General features: G+C 48.0%; 1 protein-coding gene across 1 annotated transcript; it reads left to right on the forward strand.

Moving 5' to 3' along the window:
- Nucleotides 1–8,320: 8,320 nt before the first annotated feature.
- Nucleotides 8,321–23,668, forward strand: slc46a1 (solute carrier family 46 member 1). Its single transcript, XM_072242809.1, has 5 exons — nt 8,321–8,635; nt 13,201–14,038; nt 16,473–16,556; nt 20,714–20,870; nt 22,577–23,668. Exons 1-5 carry the CDS (start codon nt 8,351–8,353, stop codon nt 22,683–22,685), a joined length of 1,473 nt encoding a protein of 490 aa, XP_072098910.1. The 5' UTR covers nt 8,321–8,350; the 3' UTR covers nt 22,686–23,668.
- Nucleotides 23,669–25,559: the final 1,891 nt, after the last annotated feature.

The raw sequence follows: 25,559 nt of genomic DNA on the forward strand, positions 1-25,559 counted from the left end.
GGTAGTGAAAGGAAGAAGAGGGCAGTAGTAATAGGGGACTCGATAGTTAGGGGGTCAGATAGGCGATTCTGTGGACACAGTCAGGAGACACGGATGGTAGTTTGCCTCCCTGGTGCCAGGGTCCGGGATGTTTCTGATTGCATCCAAGATATCCTGAAGTGGGAAGGTGAGGAGCCAGAGGTCGTGGTACATATAGGTACCAATAACATAGGTAGGAAAAGGGAATTACGAGTTTTTGTTCAAATGAGATTTCTAAAAAATTCAGGATACAGTTGTAAGGAATCTCACAGAATGTAAACATTCTTCAGGACCCAGGACCCATCTCCGATGCCTCTTTTTAATGTTTGGCACCTTCGTTCTGAGCTGAAACAGCAAGCAATCTGGCAATTAAATTCCCTGATCTCTTCCCATCTATTTATAACTCAAACAATCAACATCATCCACTTTACAATGAGGAAGTTGATCTGTGTGCTAGTTAATGATTTTTTTACAAGTTATTGGCTACCGAAGTTTGCCAAGCACTTTGCACTGGTGAGCGCAAAGCTGGCACGAGTCCATGGATGTGACAAGTGATGCCTGGGAACACTCCACGTACTTCACTAAAACATTAAAGGCTAGAAAATTCTTCATCGCCCCCAAAATCACAATCAGGGTTAGAATGAGGTTTATTAACACTGACATGGGTCATGAAATTGGTTGTTTTGTAGCAGCAATACCTTGCGAATCATAAAAACTGCTATAATTACAATAAGAATATATTGAACAAAGTTGAAAACAAGAACAAAACAGTGAGGTAGTGTTCATTGTCCATTCAGAAATCTGAAGGCGGAGGGGAAGAAGCTGTTCCTGAAACGTTGAGTGCGTCTTCAGGCTCCTGGACCTCCTCCCTGATGGTGGTAATCATAAGAGGGCACGTCGTGGACAGTGAGGGTCCTCCATGGTGCACGCCACCTTCTTCAGTCATCACCTTTTGAAGATGTCCTTGGTGTTGGGGAGGCTGGTGCCCATGATGGAGCTGACTGAGTTTACAACTCTGCAGCTTTTCCCAATCCAGTGCAGTGATACCTCCATATCAAATGATGAAAGTCAGGGCCCTTAGCTTTGTCCAACGACTTCTGACCCCTACCATAAGGCAAGCAGTACTACAGCTTTAAGTCAAGAACTGTTAGGATGGGAAACAGCTTCTTACCCCCAGGCCATGAGGCTACTGAACTCCCTGACACCACCCAGGCCTCATCAGATATGAAGTACCAGCATTGTTATACCGTTTCCTTTTTAACTTTTGTCGTAAATGCACCTTTTGTTATTTCCAGTAACATTACTTTATGTGTCGTGTGTGAGTTATATATACCTTGTTGTACACATTGGCCCAGAGGAATGTTGTTTCATTTGGTGGTATACATGTGTACAGTTGTGTGTGAGTTATATGCACTGGGTGTGTGTGTGTGTGTGTGTGTGTGTGCACCTTGGTCCAGAAGAACATTTGGCAGTATACATTTATACAATTGTGTGTGAGTTATACGTACTGTGTTGGCCCAGAGGAACATTGTTTTGTTTGGTGGTAAACTGTACATGTGTATGGTTGTGTGTAAGTTACATGTACTGTGTTGGTCTGGAGGAATGTTGTCTCGTTTGGTAGTAAACTGTACGTGTGTATGGTTGTGTGTAAGTTACATGTACTGTGTTGGTCTGGAGGAACATTGTTTTGTTTGGTGGTAAACTGTACATGTGTATGGTTGTGTGTAAGTTACAGGTACTGTGTTGGTCTGGAGGAATGTTGTCTCGTTTGGTAGTAAACTGTACGTGTGTATGGTTGTGTGTAAGTTACATGTACTGTGTTGGTCCGGAGGAATGTTGTCTTGTTTGGCTGTATATGTGTGTACGGTTCAATGACAAAAACTGAACTTGAAATTGAATTTGATGTAACCAGTCAACATGCTCTTCAAAGTCCATTTGTTCGTTATGTGCTGTGTCGTATGACATGGGCGATCACAATCTTTGCATGACCATGATTGTTCTTGACAGATTTTTCTACAGAAGTGGTTTTTACAAGACGGGTGACCTCAGTCATTGTCAATACTCTTCAAAGGTTGTATGAAAAGCGTCAGTTAACCAGGATTTGTGATATGCACCAACTGCACATAAAACCATCCACCATATGCTCTCCTGGTTTCAGGTGATACAACTTGCCCATGGGTGACCTGCAGGCAAGTGAAAATAACAAGTGCCTTACACCTCCTTTGAGAGACATATCTCCAGCTCCCCACCCAAAGTACATCTGTAATAATTTGCTAGAGTCTTTGGTTTAGGGAGGGAGGGTGAGATTTTGAGGTGCGGAGTGGGAGCCTGTGGAGGTTGGAGAGCACAGGATGGTGAGACTCAGATGGAGCCTGGACATTGAGATCAGAGCTGAGTGAGCTGATATTTTTTAGAGACAAGAAGATAGGAGCCTGTCAAGAGACCATAGAACAAAGGTCTGACCACAGAAATTATGCTGACTAGTGCTGTAGAGAGGGTGATTGTTCTTGATGGGAAGAGTCTTTGGGGTTTAACCTCGAATCTGCAGTATGTAATAAAACTTAACAACTTAGTTATATTCAATAAAAAATTATCATTGTGGAACTAGGAATACAGATCAGAGCATTTATTACAGATTCACCAGCCCAACAGCCTTAAGCCTGTCTTACTTTATCCTCTGTCAGAGGTTTACACATAATCACAATCAGGTATATTATCACTGGCATGTGACGTGAAATTTGTTAACTTAGCAACAGCAGTTCAATGCGATACACAATCTAGCAGAGAGAGAGAGAGAGAGAAATAATAAATAAAATAAAACAATAAATAAACAAGTAAATCAATTACATATATTGAATAGATTTTTTAAAATGTGCAAAACAGAAATATTGTATATTAAAAAAGTGAGGTAGTGTCCAAAGCTTCAATGTCCATTTAGGAATTGAATGGCAGAGGGGAAGAAGCTGTTCCTGAATCGCTGAGTGTGTGCCTTCAGGCTTCTGTACCTCCTCCCTGATGGTAACAGTGAGAAAAGGGCATGTCCTGTGTGCTGGAGGTCCTTAATAATGGACGCTGCCTTTCTGAGACATCGCTCCCTAAAGATGTCCTGGGTACTTTGTAGGCTAGTGCCCAAGATGGAGCTGACTAGATTTACAACCTTCTGCAGCTTCTTTCGGTCCTGTGCAGTAGCCCCTCCATACCAGACAGTGATGCAGCCTGTCAGAATGCTCTCCACAGTACATCTGTAGAAGTTTTTCAGTGTATTTGTTGACATGCCAAATCTCTTCAAACTCCTAATAAAGCATAACCCCTGTCTTGCCTTCTTCAAATACCTTTTGGAATTCTTGGTGGTCAGATTCAGATTCAGTTATTTATCACATGTACACATGCATCAAAACATACAGTGAAATGCGTTAATAACCAACACAATCTGAGGATGTGCTGGGGATCGCCCGCAAGTATCAGCATATGTTCAGCATACCCATCATCTTGGCGGAACAACACATAACACAACAAGCAGCAAAGCAAGAGCAGTAGAACAACCCCCTTTCCCATGCTGTCACACACACACCCACTCAAACACACAGGGCGGCCTCTAAGCCCAGGAAAGGTCACCTCCAGGCCTCCAGCCTCCAGTCCCTGGCCCAGACTTGCAGACTCACAGACCCTGGGCCTCCGACTTCCGGATATGCCAACTTCAGGCTTCGGGCTTCGGGCTTCGATATTGACCCCCAGGACTTGCCAACCACAGACTTTGAACTCTGAACTTGCATGGACCTCCAATCCCGTGACCTGCTGAACTGTCTAATAGCCCTCTTGCCTTCTGCCAGCAGGGATCTCCAGTCCTGACTCTCAGGACTGTTCCATTACAATCCTTTAAAAACAGTGAGACCATTGTCATGCAGTGCCTTTTCATTCATGTGCAAATGGATGAACACCACTTTGACTTGATGTACAGCTCACTGAGCAAGGTCTACACAAGGTTTGGTGCAGGTTTAACATGTGTTCCCTATCGCCCCAAAAATCCCTTGCTCTTGTTTTACTAATATGATGGCTTCTGGTGATTGTGGTGTTTGTTGGACACACATATTCTATGTAGACAAGAGGAGAGGAGCAAAATTCCCTCGATTTTTTTTGACAACTGCACTGACCAACCTTTGCTCTGAGCAGAAAAGTTTTACATGGCCTGAAAACTGGGCAGCACATTAGATGTTTCTTTTTGGATGTACACTTGAAACAAACACAACCCACTAGTCAGAACATAAGTAAATGATGTCAGGCAGTTAAAACAACTGAAAAGCACAAGGGCAAAGAAAAAAATGTTTTGACTAGATGGTATCGGCTCCAGGGCAGCTGACTCACCTTTGGTCCCGACTGGACACCCAGCTCCCACCTGTGGCTCCAAGTAGCTGTTTGCACGTGACAGCGGCCGCAGCCTGGTACATGTTTCGACAGGCCGGCTAAACCAGGCGAGGGTAGCCAGCCGATCTCATACCCCGGTGAGATAGGGACTCGCCTGTCCTAGCATGTGAGGTCAGCCCCAGCAGAGTAGGCGAATGAGATCTACAGTCAGGAAGGTGGTCCTGCAGCGTTCCGTAGAGAGCGAGGAACAATGCAAGGCACAGACAATGTCCATGGGCATCCACTCCAACTAAGGAAGACCACAGCTGTAATGGCTACTTGTCCCTCAGGACCTGGACTTCTAGGGTTGAGAGAGTGGAACTGCCTCAGTGTGATGGCCTTTCCACTTTAAAAACTCCCCCGCACAGGTTTCCTGTCATCATTGGATACAGTGGACATTGCCCTATTAATTTGTGTAATACTTCTTGTTATAACTCAGTGATCCTATTCTGATCCTGATTTACAGGAGCCACTTTGCAGCAACCTTCGGCAAGCAGTTTACTTTTCAGATGTGTCTAATCTGTGGTGTGCCGTAAGGCAGGGGTTCCCAACCTTTACTGTGCTATGAACAAATATCATGAAGCAAGGGGTCCATGAACCCCAGGTTAGTCACCTCTGCCAGCTGAGTCAGTGAGGTAGTGTTCATAGACTCATGGACCAGTCAGAAGTCTGATGGCCGAGAGGAAGAAACTGTCCATAAAATATTGAGTGTGGGTCTTCAGGCTCTTATACCTCCTCCTTGATGGTAGCCCTGAGGAGACGGCTTGTCCTGGGTGATGGGGGTCCTTCGTGATGGATGGCTCCTTCTTGAGGCATCGCCTTTTGAAGATGTCCTCGATGCTGGGGAGACTGGTGCCCATGATGGAGCTGGCTGAGTTTACAACTTCCTGCAGCTAATTTCGATTCTGTGTATCGGTGCTCCCTTACCAGACGGTGATGTGATCGGTCAGAATGCTTTCCGCGGCACATCTGTAGAAACGTGCCGAGTCATTGGTGACATACCTCCCGGTTGCTCACACTGCTGACTCACCACTGCACTGCCAGACTCAGTTCGAACCGCACCACCAGGTTGACTGATGATACAACGCTGGTTGGCCTCATCAGCAACGATGATGAGTTGGCGTACAGAGAGGAGATGGAGAAGATGCTCAAACGGCCTGAGAACAACAAACCGAGTCTCAGCGTGGAGAAGACAAGAGACGATTGTGATCTTCAGGAAGGTTCAGGGCGACCACTCTCCATTGCACATCGATGGCTCTGCCGCGGAGAGAGTGAAGAGCACTAAGTTACTTGGTGTGTACATAATGGACACTCTAACCCGGATCCACCTCACCTCCTCGCTGGTCAAGAAGACACAGCAGTGTCTACACTTTCTGGGGAGATTGAGATGTGCAAGGCCTCCTGCCCCCACTCTAACAACCTTCTACAGGAGCACCATGGAGAGTGTCCTGTCTGGCTGCATCATTGTGTGGTACGGAAGCTGCAAGGCATCAGACCGCAAGACCTACAGAGGGTAGAATAAACCACCTAGGAACATTGCAGGTGAAGGGCCCAAGCCACTGTTGAGGATCCCTACCTCCCATCCCACAATCTCTCTGACCCACTACCGCCAGGAAGGAGGTACAGGAGCATCAGGACTCAGACTGTCAGACTGGGTAACAGCTTCTTCCCCCAGGGTGTGAGATTAATGATTACCCTGCCACTGCCGAGGTCTCATCACTAGGCCAGCGAGCTGTTTACTGTTCACTGTACTGCATGCATTCTGAATTATATATTGTATTAACTCATTTATGGTAATATTTTGGTTTATGTGCTGTGTGTGATATATGTTGTGTGGGTACACCGTGGTCCAGAGGAACATTGTTTCATTTGGTTGTATATATGCACAGTCAGATGACAGTAAACTTGAACCTGAAATCAGCTGAAACTCCAAATGACATATAGCCGCTGCTGTGCCTTCTTCATGACTGCATCAATATGCCGGGTCCAGGATCAATCCTCTGATATGTTGACACACATGAACTTGAAACTACTCACCCTTTCAACTGCTGGCTCCTCAATGAGGACTGGTGTGTGTTCCCTCCACTTCCCTTTCCTGAAATCCCCACCTCAGAACACTTCTGGACCTGTGAATAATACCCCTGGTAATCTATCAGGGAGAGAACTGCTCTGGACAGGGAATAATGCCCCTGGTAATATGTAATCTGTGTTGGCGGGTGGCCAAGTGGTTAAGGCATTCGTCTAGTGATCTGAAGGTCGCTAGTTCAAGCCTTCGCTGAGGTAGCGTGTTGTGTCCTTGAGCAAGGCACTTAACCACACATTGCTCTGCGACAACACCAGTGCCAAGCTGTATGGGTCCTAATGCCCTTCCCTTGGACAACATTGGTGGCATGGAGAGGGGAGACTTGCAGCATGGGCAACTGCCGTACAACCTTGCCCAGGCCTGCGCCCTGGAAACCTTCCAAGGTGCAAATCCATGGTCTCACGAGACTAACAGACGCCTATTACTATTAATTTATCAGGATGAGAATGATTCCACCCAGTGAATAATACCCATGGTAATCTATCAGGGTGAGAACTGTTCTAGAACAGTGAATACTGTAATACCCATGGTAATCTACTGTTTTAGAACTGTTCAGAGCCTGACGGATTACCAGAGGTTATTTCAAGCAAAGAATGGAATGAAGAAAATAGTGAAAACTGGCAAGAGGGTGGGAAAATGGGTTGGTGTTGATTGACAAGTGTTCGGGGAAAGCTATGTGTTAGCAAAGAGATGGCATAGAAATTACAAAGGGTGGAGCAAAGACAGAAATTAGAATGGGAGGCAGGTCAAGGGACAACTATGCATAGGAGCTGGGGCAAAGAGCCAAATTGGTAGGGGAGCAGGGTAGTAATTTGCCAAAATTAGCATGAGGTTGGGGCAATAGACAGCAATTACCATGGGATGGGGGTGAGGAGGGCAGGAATTATCAAAAGGACATTGGGGTGGGGAAGGGCAGAAATCAGGAAGGAGGTGGATCAATTAACAAAAATTAGCGTGGGGTGGAGGTAAAGGGCAAAAATTAGCAGGAGTGGGACAAATGGTAAAAATTAGCATGAGGTTGCAACAAAGGGAAAATTATGAAAGTTACTTCCCATGGTAGGGGATTCTAGGACAAGAGCACATGACTTCAGGATTGAAGGACGTCCATTTAGAACTGAGATGCGCTGAAATAGTCATAGTCATACTTTATTGATTCGGGGGAAAATTGGTTTTCCTTACAATTGCACCATAAATAATTAAATAGTAATAAAACCATAAATACAGTAATTACTTTAGTCAGAGAGTGGTAAATCTGTGGAATTTGTTGCCATGAGAGGCTGTGGAGGCCAAGTCATTGGGTGTATTTAAAGCAGAGATAGATAGGTTCTTGATTAGCCAGGGCAGCAAAGGGTATGGGGAGAAAGCAGGGGATGACTGGAAGAATTGGATCAACCCATGATTGAATGGCGGCGCAGACTTGGCCGAATGGTCTACTTCTGCTCCTGTATCTTACGGTCTTATGAAGGGGCAAGGCAAATAGAAATTAGCATGGGGCAGAGCAAAGGGAAATTAACTTTGGACAGGGCAAATGCGAATAAGCATTGAGTGGGGCAAATGGAAATTAGCATAGGGTGGCAAATGGAATTAGCTTGGGGTGGGACAAGGGTAAATTTGACAGGGGCTTGGCAAAGGAAAAAGTAGGATGGTGTGGAACAAAGAGAAATACTGTATCATGGAGCGGGGCTGGGAGAAATTAGTCTACTGTACCGGCGGCGAACGGGAACCCAGCATGGGCGTGGCAAAGGCTATGGCGTGACGTAGCTCCGTGGGCGGAGCTGGTTAGAGGGGCGGGGCTTACCGCGGGGAGAGCGGAGATTGACAGGTCTTAGCCCCGCCCCCAGTGGCGAGATGGCCGCTGTCGAAGTCGAAGCCGAAGCCGAAGCCTCGCCGCTGCCGTCCCCGTCCCCCGTCGTGGGGTCGGCTCGGGCACCGGGCCTGGGGGCTCGGCTGCGGAGCTACTGCTGCTGCGTGACGGTAGAGCCCGTGCTGCTGATGGCCATGCTGGCCCTGGTGCTGCAGGTCCCGCTCACCACGCAGTACATCTTCCAGAGGGTGAGCGCCGAGCTGGGATTCAGCGGCAACCGGAGCCGAGGTTGCAACAGGTCGCGGGGGCCCGAGGTCCAGCTGGAGAGGGTGAGGCAGCCGCTGCTCGTCGCTGACCGCTTACTCGAACACTGGTAGCCGGCTATTCAGGGCCGACCGTCAGTAACTGGTTACTGGGGATAAGCGATCACCAGTAGCCGGTTACTCCGGAGGACCGATCATCAGTAACCGGTTACTCCGGAGGATCGACCATCAATAACCAGTTACTTGGGATAATATGTCTTTAAACCAGAATAATCAGCATTCGAAACCGAGTACACAAAATAACAGATTGCTCAGGGCGTCAATATTTAAAACAGACTTAGCAAACGGATTTCACGGGATGATCCATCATTAATTTCACAGAATAATCGGTGGTCAAAGCTGGAATCTGCTAGACTCTAGAACTAAGCCATAAAACAAAACCTGCTCACCAAATGGTCAAAACTAAACCCAATGACCAGACCTAAAAATACTGATTGGATCTATAACATTAGAGCATTGAGAAAAGGGCTGTTCCCTGTTAATTTAAGCCTACCCCCCCCCCCACACACACACACACGCACATCCAGATACAAAAGAGATGAACAAAAGCTACACAAAGTAGGGAAGTTACGTCTTTGAGCTCACGTACAGTCCTGTACAACCCCCACTACAGATCACCCCACCCCATCCTGCACATAGATTTACACCAATATGATGCTCCAGAAAAACTTCTCCCCCCCCCCACCTCTCCCAGGTAAAAACATCCTCTGCCCGGTCAGATAATAAAATAGGCGTAAACAAAGGAGATTACAAAGATCAAAATGAAGATTAAGTTCTGAATAAACACACAATATTGATTATGCAATATCTATAAACAACACAGTCATCAATAATTGTAGAATACAAAAACAAACAAGTAGTAACAGTTATCTGTTAGCGCATGTATTTGTAATACTTTGCAAAGGGTTTCCAAACAAAATAACAGCCGAGTTTCATGTGTGTTTGTCATCTGTGGAGAATTAAGTCATAGTCATACTTTATTGATCCCAGGGGAAATTGGTTTTCCTTACGATTGCACCATAAATAATAAATAGTAATAAAACTGTAAATAGTTAAATAGTAATATGTAAATTATGCCAGGAAATAAGTCCAGGACCAGCCTATTGACTCAGGGTGTCTGACCCTCCAAGGGAGGAGTTGTAAAGTTTGATGGCCACAGGCAGGAATGACTTCCTATGATGCTCTGTGTTGCATCTCAGAGGAATGAGTGTCTGGCTGAATGTACTCCTGTGCCCAACCAGTACATTATATAGTGGATGGGAGACATTGACCAAGATGGCATGCAACTTGGACAGCATCCTCTTTTCAGACACCACCGTCAGAGAGTCCAGTTCCATCCCCACAACATCACTGGCCTTACGAATGAGTTTGTTGATTCTGTTGGTGTCTGCTACCCTCAGCCTGCTGCCCCAGCACACAACAGCAAACATGATAGCACTGGCCACCACAGATTCGTAGAACAGTATTAATAATAACAAAGTGGTGGATCAAAGTTTTGCTATCCCAAATTTTTCCATCTCCATTGGGAATGGTGGTGGGCCAAATATTCCCAGGAGCTGATAGCCAATATTCCATTTCCACTCGGAGTCTTGGAGCAGATCCCTGAATTGTTTCCTTTGTTCATTTGGCAATCTGGTCCTAGTGACAGAGGCATAAAGTGATACAGCATGGAAATAGGCTGCTCGGCCCATCTGGTCCCTGCTGGCCAAGCTTCCCGTCTGAGCTGGTTCCATCGAACTGCATTTGGCTCTTACCTCGCTTCACCTTCCCTATCCACGTACCTGTCTAGCCGTCTTTTAAATGTGTTAATATACTGTACCTACTCACCGCGAAAAGCTGCAGACAGTTGCAATCTCAGCCAGTTCCATCATAGGCACCAGCCTCCCCAGCATCAAGGGCACCTTCTAAAGGTGATGCCTCAAAAAGGTGGCTTCCGTCACCCAGGATATGGCCTCTTCTCAAGGAGGAGATACAGGAGCCTGAAGACACACATTCAGCGATTTAGGAACAGCTTCTTCCCCTCCGCCATCCGATTTCTGGATGGACAATGAACCCATGAACACTATCTCACTTATTTTCTTCCTCTCTTTTTTGCACTAATTTACTTTCTATATAGATATGTAAAATATTATTTCTTATTATAATTTGTAGGTTTTTAAAATTATATACTACATTGTACTGCTGCCACAAAACATGAAATTTCAGGACATGCTCCAGTGGTATTAAAGTGATTCCTCCAACAGCTCGTTCTGTATGCTGACCACCCTCTTTGTGCAGGAATTGCCTCCCAGGGTCCTTTTAAATCTCTTGCCTCTCATCTTAAAGTTATCCCCTCTAGTTCTTGATTCCGTGACCACAGGAAAAAGTTTGCTCCTTATGATTTTTTACACTTCTCTGATATAGAACATAGAATAGTACAGCACAGTACAGGCCCTTCGGCCCACAATGTTGTGCCGGCCCTCAAACCCTGCCTCCCATATAAACCCCCATCTTAAATTCCTCCATATACCTGTCTAGTAGTGTCTTAAACTTCACTAGTGTATCTGCCTCCACCACTGACTCAGGCAGTGCATTCCACGCACCAACCACTCTCTGAATAAAAAATCTTCCTCTAATATCCCCCTTGAACTTCCCACCCCTTACCTTAAAGCCATGTCCTCTTGTATTGAGCAGTGGTGCCCTGGGGAAGAGGCGCTGGCTATCCACTCTATCTATTCCTCTTATTATCTTGTACACCTCTATCATGTCCCCTCTTATCCTCCTTCTCTCCAAAGAGTAAAACCCTAGCTCCCTTAATCTCTGATCATAATGCATACTCTCTAAACCAGACAGCATCCTGGTAAATCTCCTCTGCACCCTTTCCAATGCTTCCACATCCTTCCTATAGTGAGGCGACCAGAACTGGACACAGTACTCCAAGTGTGGCCTAACCAGAGTTTTATAGAGCTGCATCATTACCCCGCAATTCTTAAACTCTATCCCTCGACTTATGAAAGCTAACACCCCATAAGCTTTCTTAACTACCCCATCCACCTGTGAGGCAACTTTCAGGGATCTGTGGACATGTACCCCCAGATCCCTCTGCTGCTCCACACTACCAAGTATCCTATCATCTAAGTAAAGTCGGAACCCGCTCAGCTTCTTCCTGTAACCCAATCTCCTGAGTCCCAGCAACATTCCCATAATCTTCACTGTACTCTTCCAGTTTATTGGGATCCTTCTTTTAGCAGGGTGACCAAAACTGAATGCAGTATTCCCACCCAATGGAACCTAGCATCCCAGCTTCTGTATTCAGTACCCTGACTGATGAAGGTCAGTGTGCCAGAAATCTCCTTCACCACCCTGTCTACCTGTGATGCCACTTTCAGGACAGTTAATATTTACCCTCCAACGCCTCCCTGTTCCGCAACACGCCCCAGGGTGTGGCTGTTCACTATGAAAATCCCACCCTGATTTGCCATCCCAAAATGCAGCACCTCACATTTATCTGCATTAAACTCCATTTGCCTTTCCTTGGCCCACTTACCCAAGTGGTGGAGATCCCGGGGTGATTTCTGTTCATCCTCACTGAATGTGACAGCACCTGTTTGGTTTCAGAATTTGGGTGGTGTGAGGATTTGATGGAGCGGTGTGTACAGTTTGGGAAATTGGGGTTGGCTAAGCCCTAACGTCTGCAAGCCTGGAGGCTGAGGGCTTGGTGTCTGAGTCTGAGAGGCTGGGGCCAGGAATGGGAGGCCGGAGTCCTGTTTGTGTGTGAGAGTGGGTCAGTTGGTGAGGTGGTGGGGGGGAGGGGCTTGTTTTATCCTCGTCGTTTGTGTTGTTCTGCTAAACATTGTGGACGCACTGCGTTGGCGCTGGAATGTGTGGTGACACTCGCAGGCTGCCCCCAGCACATCCTCAGGTTTAGATGGTGGCTGACACAAATGACATGACGATGTCTGGTTTGATGTGCATATGATAAATAAATGGAATGTGAATCGGAACACGAAATCCAGAGCAACACACACAAAATGCTGGAGGTCAGGCAGCAACTGTGGAAATAAATAACTGGTCAACATTTCGGGCCGAGACCCTTCATCAGGACCAGAAAGAAGGTGAAGGATGCCAGAATAAGGAGGTGGGGGAGAGAAGGAGGACAAGCTAGGAGGTGTCAGCTGATAAGGGGGGATGAAGCAAGAAGCTGGGAGGTGATAGGTGGGAAAAGTAAAGGGCTGGAGAAGAAGGAATCTTCTAGGAGAGGAGAGTGGACCATGGGAGAAAGGGAAGGAGGAGGGGCAACAGAGGGAGGTGATAGGCAGGTGAGGAGAAGAGGTGTAAGGCCCGAGTGGGGAATTGAAGAGGGAAGGCTGGGGAATAGTTACCGGAAGTTGGAGAAATCGATATTCATGCCATCAGGTTGGAGGCTACGCAGACGGAATATGAGATGTTGCTCCACCAGCCTGAGAGTGGCCTGACTGACAAAAGAGGAGGCCTGAATTTGACTACCCAGAGTTCCAAAGCGTGATAACTAAATCTGAATGTGAATGTGCTGGAGGGAGATGCTGACAGTTATTTTGTGATTTGCCTTACAGGAGGTAGAGACAATAACCTCACACTGGAATCTGTACATCAACGTGGGGGGCTTTGCTGTGGGACTTTTCTCTGTGACCCTGCTTGGACCGTGGAGTGACCGTGTCGGACGCAGACCGATCCTGATTGTGCCGGCCCTGGGCTTGGCTCTGCAGTCAGCCCTGTACCTCATCGTAATGTACCAGGAGCTGCCAGTCGTGTACTTTCTGATCGGCCGCCTACTCAGTGCGCTGCTGGGGGATTTCAGTATCATCCTGGCCGGCTGCTTCTCCTACATTGCTGACATCACTGACAGGTCATCGCGCACCATCCGCGTGGCTGTGCTGGAGTCGTGCCTGGGCATTGCGGGGATGGTTGGCAGCATTATCGGGGGGCAGTGGAGCAAGGCTCAGGGTTTCACCAATCCGTTCTGGCTGGTGCTGGCACTGAACCTGGCCACTGCGGCCTATAGCTTTGCCTTCGTACGGGAGTCTGTGTCCACAAAGCAACCGGCCAGGCTCTTCACAGTTGAACACTACAGGTCGGTGTACCGCCTGTACTCAAGCGGCAGGCTCGGCCTTTGGCTGTACGCCCTTTCCCTTTTCATAGTGGTAACAGTACACTTCGGAGTGAAGGACGTCCTGATTCTCTTCGAGCTGAGCTCGCCCTTGTGCTGGCAGTCTGATTTGGTTGGGTACGGCTTGGCAATGGAGCACCTGACCTACCTGAGTAGCCTCTTGGGACTGAAGGTGATGAAGCTGTGCTCCGGAGACAGTGCCATCGCAGGGATCGGCCTCTTGTCCAACATGGCAGGCTTGGTGTTGTTTTCAGTGGCTGCCACCAGCTCTCTCATGTTCACAGGTATGTTCCTTCTCCCCGTGATCACATAAAATAGGCCCTAGTCAGTGCCCAAACTGTTATGCTGCTTAGTCCCATTAATCTGCACCTAGACCAGAGCTCTCCATACACCCTCCCACACACGTACCTATCCAAACTACTCTTAAGTGTTACAATCAACCTCGTATCCACCACTTCTGCTGGCAGCTTGTTCCACACTCTCACCACCCTCCGAGCGGAGATGTTCTCTTTGAACATTTTACCCTTCACCCTTAACCTATGACCTCTCGTTCTAGTCTCACCCAACCTCGGTGGAAAATGCCTACTTGCATTTACCCTATCTATACTCCTCATAATTTTGTATTCCTCTATCAAATCTCCCCCATTCTCCTATGTTCTTAGGAATAAAGTCCTAACCGATTCAGCCTTTCCATAAAACAGAACTTTATTGTCATTGCTCAAGACAATGAGATTACAGTGCTACTCCAGTCTGTGCAAAACATATATCTACAATGCATGCGGTATGGCTTAATTTAAAAAAAACATACTTACATGCAACAAATGACTTCGATGCTCCATAACACTCAAAGGTCATCGTCAAGCTAGAGCATAGCATCATTCAGCTGCACAACAGCCCTCGGGAAGAAGCTGCTTTCAGTCTCACTGTCTTGGCCAAGATGTTTCTGTATCTCCTACTGGATGGCAGGAGATTGAACAGACAGTGTCCGGGATGGGATGGGGCTTTAATAATGTTATGAGCACGCCGTAGGCATCGAGAGTTGTAGATTGTCTCCAGGTCCGGTAGTTGAGTCCCAATGATGTGCTGAGCTGTCCTAATCAGCCGTTGGAGGACTTTGTGATCCGTCTTGCTGCAGCTAGAGTCCCACACTGTCATTCCGTATGTCAGTATGCTCACTGTCTCTATCCTGACTGGCTGCATCACTGCCTGGTATGGGAACTGTACTTCTCTCAATCACAGGACTCTGCAGAGAGTGGTGCAGACAGCTCAGCGCATCTGTAGATGTGAACTTCCCACTATTCAGGACATTTACAAAGACAGGTGTGTAAAAAGGGCCTGAAGGATCATTGGGGACCTGAGTCACCCCAACCACAAACTGTTCCAGCTGCTACCATCCGGGAAACGGTACCACAGCATAAAAGCCAGGACCAACAGGCTCCGGGACAGCTTCTTCCACCAGGCCATCAGACTGATTAATTCATGCTGACATAACTGTATTTCTATGTTATATTGACTGTCCTGTTGTACATACTATTTATTGTAAATTACTATTACTTACACATTTAGATGGAGACGTAATGTAAAGATTTTTACTCCTCGTGTAAGGACGTAAGTCATATAATCAATTCGATAAAAGTTGGCCAGCAATTCACTCAGGTGATATAGTCTCTGTTGTGCCTTCCCTACTACTGAGTTTGTGTTGACAGACCAGAAGAGTTCCTCAATGATGTTCATCCCCAAAAATTCCACACTGTATAACGTAGGTCCTCAAGTCCCAGCAACAACCATGTAAATTTTCTCTTATTGATATATTTCCTGTAGGCAGCTGATCAGAACTACAGACAATACTTCAGACTTGGTCTCAACATCATCGTGTACAACTTCAATGTTATAAGACCATAAGACATAGGAGCAGAATTAGGCCATTTGGCCCATCAGGTCTGTTCTGCCATTCCATTAAAGCTGATTTATTATCCCTCTCAACCCTTCTTCTGCCTCTCCCCATTACCTTTGATACCCTGACTAATCAGGAGCCTATCTACCTCAAATATACCCAATGATGTGGCCTCCACAGCCATCTGTGGCGATGAATTCCACAGATTCACCAACCTCTGGCTAAAGAAATTCCTCCTCATCTCTGTTCTCAAGGGTTGTCCTTGTATTCTCATCTGTGCGATCCCATTGTCAGTTGTCCTTCTATTCTGAGGCTATGCCTTTGGTCCGACTCTCCAACTACTGGAAGCACCCTCTCCATGTCCACCCTATCTCATCCTTTCAATGTTCAGCAGGTTTCAATAAGATTCCCCCTCGTTCTTCTGAAGTCCAGTGAGCACAGGCCCAGAGCCATCAAATACTCCTCGTACATTAACCCTTTCATTCCCAGAATCATTGCTCGTGAACCTCCTCTGGATTCTGTCCAATGCCAGCATATCCTTTCTTAGATAAGGGGATCAGAACTGCTCACAGTACTTGAGGTGCGGTTTGACCGAGGCCTTATAAAGCCTCAGCATTATATTCCTTTTAGAGGAGCTCAGTAAGACCACAAGACCATTTGGCCCATCGAGTCTGCTCTGCCATTCGTCATTGGTAGGTTGGTTTTCCTTGTCAACAATGATGAAAGTTTCAAATGGAGACCCATGGCTGTGTTCCAGCAGGTGTGGAGGGGTTGTTTCAAGTGGTACCACGTTGTGTTAACAAGTTCCCTTTGCTCTTTCCCAGGATACGGGCTGCGATTTCTTGCTATGACCACAACTCCCGTGCTTAGAGCCAAGATGTCAAAGTTGGTGGAGGTGACACAACAAGGTAAGTTCAGGTGGACACAGCGGCTTGTGGTTTGATTCAGTGACCAAGAGTAAAAATGCAAAAGCTGCAGAAGCTCTGAAGTTAAAAGTTTGAGGCTGCACTGCAGCATAATGCTAATGTAGTGCCAGCAGCCCAGGTTTAGCTCCCGCTGCTCTCCACAAGGGGTTTCTATGTTCTCTGCATGATTGTGGGGTTTCTTCCCAGTGCTCCAGTTTCCTCCCACAGGCCAAAGACAAACGGGTTAGTCGGTTAATTGGTCATGTGGAGATAATTGGGCCAGAAGGGCTTGTTACCGTGCTGTATCTCGAAATGGAACACAAAATGCTGCTATTACTCAGCTGAAAACCTTATCTAATGATCTCAGAGGTGTGGATCTGACGTCGTGGTGTACTCACCAATGTCTTTGACCTACAGATTCCCAGCTTGTTCCGTAATCTTGGATGGTGGCGGAAGTGAGGCCATGTGCTGTTCCAGGTCTCCCTTCCCTATCGCCACCGATTAACTGGACTCGGAAAACTCACACTGGTTCCTCAATCAGACTTTATTTACCTGTGTACACGGAGAACAACCCGGCCCCTGTCACCAATCTGTTCTAAAGTTTAACAAAGAAATGGCATCTTTATACAGAGTAAACCAGTTGGATACAGATACTGGCCAACTGGATGTTCAAATTCCTTATTGGCTGATCAATCACCAATCACACTACAACAATACAGGTATTATAGCCAATAGAATCTGCATGTTTATGGCAAATAATACTTTAGAATTAGTAAAGTAACTGACCAATAGTAAGTGTCACCCTACAATCCTTTGTTTGCATCCTTACCTTCAGAGTTCAGGAAGTTCAAAGTAAATTACTAAAATACAACTTATCTCATGCGCCATGCTGCACAGAACATCGCATATCATTTGTGAAAGAAGGCTCCAGGTCAAGGGTGTACAGCGCAGGCTCACGATCAAGCATACTTTCTTCAGCCAATGATTGGTGTGTCAAGGCCAACCTGGACAGGAAAGGCAGTTCCCGGAGCAAACAGCTTTCACCACATTGCGTCCAGGTATAATCGTATGGTCTGACACCAGTAGAGAAGTGGTTATTGGTGAACTCACAGCCCCCTGGGAAGACAACATCGATGAAGCCCATGAGCGCAAATTAACCAAGTATGCAGAATTAAGATCCGAGTGCAGAGACAGAGGGTGGAAGGTCTCATGCTATCCATTCGAAGTAGGCTGCCGTGGCTTTATTGCGTTCACTCTCCAGAAGTGGCTGCGTGACCTTGGCTTCACTAGAAGAGAGATCAAGTTCACCAGCAGGGCTGTAGCTGAGGCAGCAGAGATGGGATCAGCATGGGTGTGGACCAAGTATGTCCAGAGCAGCAGATAGTCAGACAGTGTATACATCTTTTGCAAACTCTTCAGTAGTTGCATAGACACCTGAAGAGCAGACTATCTGTTGGATGGAAGCGACCAACATCTCTGATAGAGACAGATGCCAAGTTTTTAAGCTCACCAGTGGGAGGTGGTGCTTTAGCACTGCTGGCCCACCACCTCGAGGGAGTCTTGATCATAAGCGGGCCGAAACTCCTGAAGACAGGTGGCAGATCAAGTGATGATCCCGCTGGTGATAGCACAGGGCAGTTAACATCTTAGTCCACGTGTATTTTTTAACTCTGTCACCATATACAATCCTGGGGTTCATTTTCTTGCAGGCATTCATGGTAAATACAAAGAAACACAATGGAATCATTGAAAAGCCACAGTGAATCTTGTCCCTATGTGCCAAATGGCTCCGGTCACCTGCTGTGCGTAAGAAACCTCTGCTCTTCCGAGGTCTGTCTTTCGTGGGCTGATTGCACACCATCTGTAAACCAGGGGCTTTTTAACCTATGGAGCCCTGCTGTTGACTGTGGTTGCCTGGACATGACATTAACCCTTGTTTTGGTGCAGCTTCCATATCCTTCCCCCATCTTGTACAGTCAGTAGATTACCATCAGTGAGATGAGCGATTGCTGCAAACAGTGTTCTCAGATCAAAGGTAAATACTAGGGCTGTTGTGACCTGAGTGATCATTATTGCCTTTGAGAGGGTGATTTCCTGAATGTCTATGGTCCCTGCATCGTTGTTATCCTCAGCTGTAAAACGCTAAAATAAAATCCCTAATTGATATTGAATGAGCGAAGGTTAGTTGTTTTTACAGTTTTGACCTTGTTCTGATCGATAGGGAACTCATAAAACACAGATCTGTGGAGAATATCAACAGTTCCCTGAAGGGTGTGGGCTGGAGAGAGGTGATTGTCAACGCTAGTGGGATTAGTCAGTTTGCTCAGGAACTGGGACGCTATTCAGTCCCCTGTGCAGTGACAGCGCTGAGCTGCGCTCATTCACAGTGTGAGGCAGAACAAAGATGAAGATTTTTAACGGTTACCTTTATTTGTCACATGCACATCGAAACATACGGTGAAATGTATCGCTTTGTCGAGCACCTTCGCTCCATTCGCAAAAGCCAGGATTTCCCGGTGGCCAGCCATTTTAATTCCAATCCCTATTCCCATTCCATTGTGTGGGTCCATGGCCTCCTCTATGAGGCCACTGTCAGGTTGGAAGAGCCATACCTCATATTCCATCTGGGTAGCCTCCAATCTGATGGCATGAACACCGATTTATCAAACGTATGGTAGTATTTCCCCCTCCCTCCCCTTCAATTCTCCACTCTGGTCCCCCCCCCCCCTTTACCTCTTCTATCTGATTCCTTATTCTCCAGCCCTTTACATTTTCCACCTATCACCTCCCAGAATCTTACTTCAAACCCCCCCCCACCCGGTCTTAACCTCTCACCTGCCAGCTTGTACTCCTCCTCCCTCCCCCCCCCCCCACCTTCTTACTCTGAATTCTCCCCCCTTCCTTTCCGGTCCCGATGAAGGGTCTCGGTCCAAAACATCGACTGTTTGTTCCTCTCCATAGATACCGCCTGACCACCTGAGTTCTGCAGCATTTTGTGTGAGTTGCTCTGGATTAAAGATTAAAGATTAGTTTTTCTTGTCACATATACGCAGTGAAATGTATTATTTGTGTCAACGACCGACACAGTCCCAGGATATTCTGGAGGCAGCCCACAAGTGTCACCATGCTTCATTACATGCCCACAACTTACCAACACTAACCCATATGTCTGGGCTGTAGAGCAATCTGGAGCGCCCAGAAGAAAACCACGCAGTCACAGAGATGACCATAAATTATTTATATATTTCAAGAAACACCATGGACAAGGCCTTTCCAACCCAACAGGCCGTGCCACCAATTTAACGGTAGCCTAATCACAGAACAATTTACAATGACCAATTAACCTAGTAACTGGTACGTCTCCAGAAGGTGGCAGGAAATCCACGTGGTCTCACGGGAAGGACGTACGACCTCCTTACAGATGGCACCGGCATTGAACTGCGAACTGCAACTCCTCGAGCTGTAATAGTGTTTCGCGATACAGTGCAGAACAGATGCTTTCGGGCTGCCCCCAGCGCAGCTTGTACTTGTCGGCACAAGTGTCACCTTTTCACTCGTGTTTCAATGTACATGTGGCACATTAGGCTCGGCTGACTTACTGCCCGTTTGCCAGCGGTGTTAGGGCAGCAATGAAGCTCCTCCATGTCTGTCCTTGGCCTCCCAGATGTAGAAGCATTCTTCATTGCTGTTTCACTAACAGTTTTGTTCTGACCAGTCAGGGTTGTTAGCCCTGAGCTGAACCCCCTGAACCTGGAGGACCGATGGACCGACCATTCTTAGTCTGGCCTCTACCCTTTGACCTGTTTGGCATGGGCGGCCCTGCCAAGAGCCAAAGCAGAAAAGCCCTGACACCAGCCAGTAGAGCTCTCCAGGTTATTGAGGCTCACAAGTCTCCAAACCACAACACAGTTGTGGTCGTCTTGGAGGAAAGCTAATCTAATCAAGCCTAGTTTAAAGGTTGGCACAATTTATGGGCCGAAAGTCTGATCTGTGTTCTAATTTGAACCGGTGCTCCATAATCTGGATTTATGACCCGGCAGACCCTGACACAGCTCTGCAGGTTGGGTAGCTCCTACGTGTGAGGTGGAATCCTCGCCGGTGCCTTCAGGGAGGCAGTCAGAAGGTGGTCTGTCTGAGATGGCTCTCCTCTCTCCCACCAGGAGCCCTGTTTGCCTCAGTGGCTTGTGTGGAAAGTGCCTGCTCTCTAGTATCGACAGTGGTCTTCAGCTCCCTGTATCCTGCAACACTCTACTTCATGAAGGGATTCTCGTTTCTCTTCGGTGCTGCTCTCCTCTTCATTCCAGCGGGGATTATCTGGTAAGGTAGCTCTCTTGTGTGGTGGATTGTCAGGAAAACTTCAGTGGGCAAACACAGTTCTTCATTTGGTTTACTCCATAAACAGTTCTTCATTGCTTTAGTGGGTAAACAGTATTTATAGAACTTTTGGGGAAATGTTTCAGGAGTGAGTTATTAGGTAAAAATGATTCTTAATTGTGTTATTGAACAAACAAAATTCTTCATTAAGTGATTGGGAAAACATTTCTTCACTGGGCTTTAGGGTAAAGAGTTTTTCATGGGGTAAAAGTGGTTTGTCATTTGGATTATTAGGTAAACAGAGGGCTTTTCTCTGGGTTATCTCTGCTTTTGACATGCTTTGCTTGTGTGTCCCCAAAGTGCTGTTAAATTGTTACCCAGTATAAAACCATAAAACATAGGTGCAGAATTATGGAATTCAGCCGATTGAGTCTGCTGACTCAGTCCCCATTCTCCGGCCTTCTCCCGTAACCTTTGATGTGTGGACTGATCAAAACTCTACCATCTGCCACTGTAAATACCCAATGTCTTGGCCTCCACAGCCATCTGTGGCAATGAATTCCACAGATTCACTGCTCTGTGGCCAAAGAAATTCCCCCTCCTCTCCGTTGTAAAGTGACGTCCTTGTATTCCATCTGTGTGATTCCTTTGTTAGTTGCATTACCTGCCCAGTTCCACAGCTCGGGCTGAGTGTGCAGGAAATGCGTTATCAGTGCCCCGATAAGAATCATCTATCAGCAGTTTTAATGCCGATGCGGCTGTGTTATCAAGAGCGAGAGCAGTCCGAGAATAGAACAGTGTTGTCAGCAATCGGTATCGGCCTTCCTCCAAGTGACCTGGAGGAGCCGCACCCATTCACAGCCCCAGCACCGGGCACGGGAGGGGGCATACAGTGCCATGAGGTGGGCCAGTCAGTATGAATGCACTCTGCCTGGGAATATAGGTGGGAGACTGGGAGTGAGTGGGGATAGAGGGACAGAGAGAATGAGAGGGGTATAGTGAGAGAGAGTGGGGAATGAGTGGGGGAAAGAGTGGGAATAAGAGAGAGGGAGAGACTGGGTGATAGCAAGAGAGAGAGTGGGAGTAAGAGAGAGAAAATGGAAGAAAGAGAGAGGGAGGGAGTGAGGGAAAGAGGAAGGGGGGAATGGAGAGGGGGGAAATGCAGAGAGAGAGAGAGTTGGCAAAAAAAAGAGAGGGAGACAGTGAAGGAGTTAGCTCTTCAAAACAAAAAAGGAAAAACACAGATTGAAACTCCCTCTACACCGTCCCACCACACAATCCTGGGGTCAGACACAGAGTGAAGCTCCCCCTACACCGTCCCATCACACACACCCGGGGTCAGACACAGAGTGAGACTCCCTCCACACCGTCCCATCACACACTCCCGGGGTCGGACACAGATTGAAACTCCCTCTACACCATCCCATCATACACTCCCGGGGTCAGACACAGAGTGAAGCTCCTCTACACCATGGGTTCCCAACGTTCTTTATACAATGGACTTCTGCCATTAACTGAGGAGTCTTTGGACCCCAGGTTTGGAACCCTGCTCTACACCATCTGATCACACACTCGCAGGGCACAGAATTAGATGAAAGCTCTCCCTATACTCTCCAGTCACTTGCTCCCAGGGCTGGGACGTCATGGATTAGATGCTTCTGTCACAGTCTCTGGATGTCTGATGTTATTGATATGCTTTTGTCTTTAAGGATCCTGGGGTGCAGAGGGACGGAGTTGCAATATCGCCGTTTTGGAGGCTCCCCCCGAGATGACCCCCTGAGCAGTGGTTGTGACGCCTCCTCCATTGTGAATGAGTGAACTTCCCGCGATGTCTCCCATTGTCACCCATCCAGTTTTTATCCAAATGGTGGCCCTGAGCCACCAGCTCTTCAGATTCCACTAAGTCTACCCCCGATCTCTGATGGTGACAGCTAGTACTCCGAGGACTGGAGAATCATTCAGCACAGAGGGAGGCTTTTCAGCCCGTCCACCCCTTACTGGCTGTCAGTCAGAGTTACTCTATAGTCTCCCTGCTCTGCCCTTTCCGATGTTCTTTATACCCTTCTCTCCCTGGAATGGTTATGCACCTTGAAATGTATTACCAATGAAATTAGTTAAATTTCAGAAATGACCAAAAAAAAATTAAGTACTACAGGATCCTAAACACCAGAGACTCTGCAGATGCTGGACATTCAGAGCAACACACACTGACTGCTGGAGGAACTCAGCAGGTCAGGCAGTGTGTATGGTGAGGAATAAAGAGTCAATGTCAGGGCTTGATGAAGGGCCTCACTCCAAAATGTTGAGGCTATATACCCCTCCATAGATGCTGCCTGATCTGCTGAGTTCATGCACCATTTATTTTATGGATTAGATTAGTTTTATTTGTCACCGTGTACATGGAAACATACAGTGAAATGTGTTTTTGTAAATGACCAACACAGTCTGAGGAGGTGCTGGGGGTGGGGGAGCCCGCACATGGTGCTATGCTTCTGGCGCAGACCTAGTGTGCACCCAACTCACTAACCGCAACCCGTACATGTGTAGAACGTGGGATGAAACGGGAGAACCCAGAAGAGACCCACACAGACCCGGTGCTATCACAAGATCATAATTTTCCAGGACTTTTACTTGATTATACTTTTCCCATGTTGGACAAGGCAGGACAGAAATACTTGCTGTGGTGGTTTTCTTGTCATGTACAAGGAAAGGAAGATGTTAACGTGTTTTAAGGACAAGTGCTGTGAATAAACTCAGCTCTGCTGCCCTGCAGCCGTTTGTACGGTGGTCCGGTTGATAGCAGGGCAGAGGGAACCTCCAGCCTGCAGCGTCATCCTCTTGTGAAGGTGCAAGAGTCACGGGATCAGCAACCTCTCCCACGCTCCGGTACGAAGTCGTGGGTTTAAGTCCACCCCCAAGATGTTGACTTCAATGCATGGCGATGTACTTAATTCGCGATGGAAATGCGGTCAGTGGGGCAGTGCTGAGGGAACACAGCCCAGTCAGCACACAGTACTGAGAGAGCACAGCACTGCTAGCAGGGAGTTACTGAGAGTGCTCCCTCAATACCACCCCTCCCACAGTGTGACCCTCCCTCAATACCACCCCTCCCACAGTGTGACCCTCCCTCAATACCACCCCTCCCACAGTGTGACCCTCCCTCAATACCACCCCTCCCACAGTGTGACCCTCCCTCAATACCACCCCTCCCACAGTGTGACCCTCCCGCAGTACCACCCCTCCCACAGCGTGACCCTCCCTCAGTACCACCCCTCCCACAGCGTGACCCTCCCTCAGTACCACCCCTCCCACAGCGTGACCCTCCCACAGTGTGACCCTCCCTCAGTACCACCCCTCCCACAGTGTGACCCTCCCTCAGTACCACCCCTCCCACAGCGTGACCCTCCCGCAGTACCACCCCTCCCACAGTGTGACCCTCCCTCAATACCACCCCTCCCACAGTGTGACCCTCCCTCAATACCACCCCTCCCACAGTGTGACCCTCCCGCAGTACCACCCCTCCCACAGTGACCCTCCCTCAATACCACCCCTCCCACAGTGTGACCCTCCCACAGCGTGACCCTCCCGCAGTACCACCCCCCCCCCACAGTGTGACCCTCCCGCAGTACCACCCCTCCCACAGTGTGACCCTCCCTTGGTACCACCCCTCCCACAGTGTGACCCTCCCTCAATACTACTCCCACAGTGTGACCCTCCCGCAGTACCACCCCTCCCACAGTGTGACCCTCCCTCAATACCACCCCTCCCACAGTGTGACCCTCCCTCAATACTACTCCCACAGTGTGACCTTCCCTCAGTACCACCCCTCCCACAGTGTGATACTCCCTCGGTACCACCCCTCCCTCAATACCACCCCTCCCACAGTGTGACCCTCCCTCGGTACCACCCCTCCCACAGTGTGACCCTCCCTCAGTACCACCCCTCCCACAGTGTGACTCTCCCTCAGTACCACCCCTCCCACAGTGTGACCTTCCCTCAATACCACCCCTCCCACAGTGTGACCCTCCCTCAGTACCGCCTCTCCCACAGTGTGACCCCCACTCAGTACCACCCTTCCCACAGTGTGACACTCCCTCAATACCACCCCTCCCACAGTGTGACCCTCCCTCAGTACCGCCTCTCCCACAGTGTGACCCCCCCTCAGTACCACCCTTCCCACAGTGTGACACTCCCTCAATACCACCCCTCCCACAGTGTGACCCTCCCTCAGTACCACCCCTCCCAGTGTGACCTTCCCTCATTACCACCCCTCCCACAGTGTGATCGTCCCTCAGTACCACCCCTCCCAGTGTGACCTTCCCTCATTACCACCCCTCCCACGGTGTGACCCTCCCTCAGTACCACCCCTCCCACAATGTGACCCTCCCAGTGTGACCTTCCCTCATTACCACCCCTCCCATGGTGTGACCCTCCCTCGGTACCACCCTAGCTTACTTAAACTTTCCTCATAAGACATGTTCTCTAATGCAGACAGCATCCTGGTAAACGTCCACCACACCCTATCCAAAGCTTCCACAGCCTTCCTGTAATGAGGTGACCAGAACCGAACACAGTCCTCCAAGTGTGGTCTAACCAGGGTTTTACAGAGCTCAATATTACCCTGCGGCTCTAGAACTCAATCCCCTGACTAGTGAAGGCCAAAACCTTCTTAACCACTCTGTCCACTTTTTC

Source organism: Mobula birostris, chromosome 25 (assembly GCF_030028105.1).
Source record: "Mobula birostris isolate sMobBir1 chromosome 25, sMobBir1.hap1, whole genome shotgun sequence".
Lineage (NCBI taxonomy): Eukaryota > Metazoa > Chordata > Chondrichthyes > Myliobatiformes > Myliobatidae > Mobula > Mobula birostris.

Bases quoted from the DNA above. Each gene is read 5' to 3' on its own strand.
- slc46a1 (XM_072242809.1), top strand. From the start codon at position 8,351: ATGGCCGCTGTCGAAGTCGAAGCCGAAGCCGAAGCCTCGCCGCTGCCG. The intron at 16,557-20,713 runs GTAAGTTCAGGT...CTCTCCCACCAG, and splicing joins GGTGGAGGTGACACAACAAG to GAGCCCTGTTTGCCTCAGTG. The intron at 20,871-22,576 runs GTAAGGTAGCTC...TTTGTCTTTAAG, and splicing joins ATTCCAGCGGGGATTATCTG to GATCCTGGGGTGCAGAGGGA.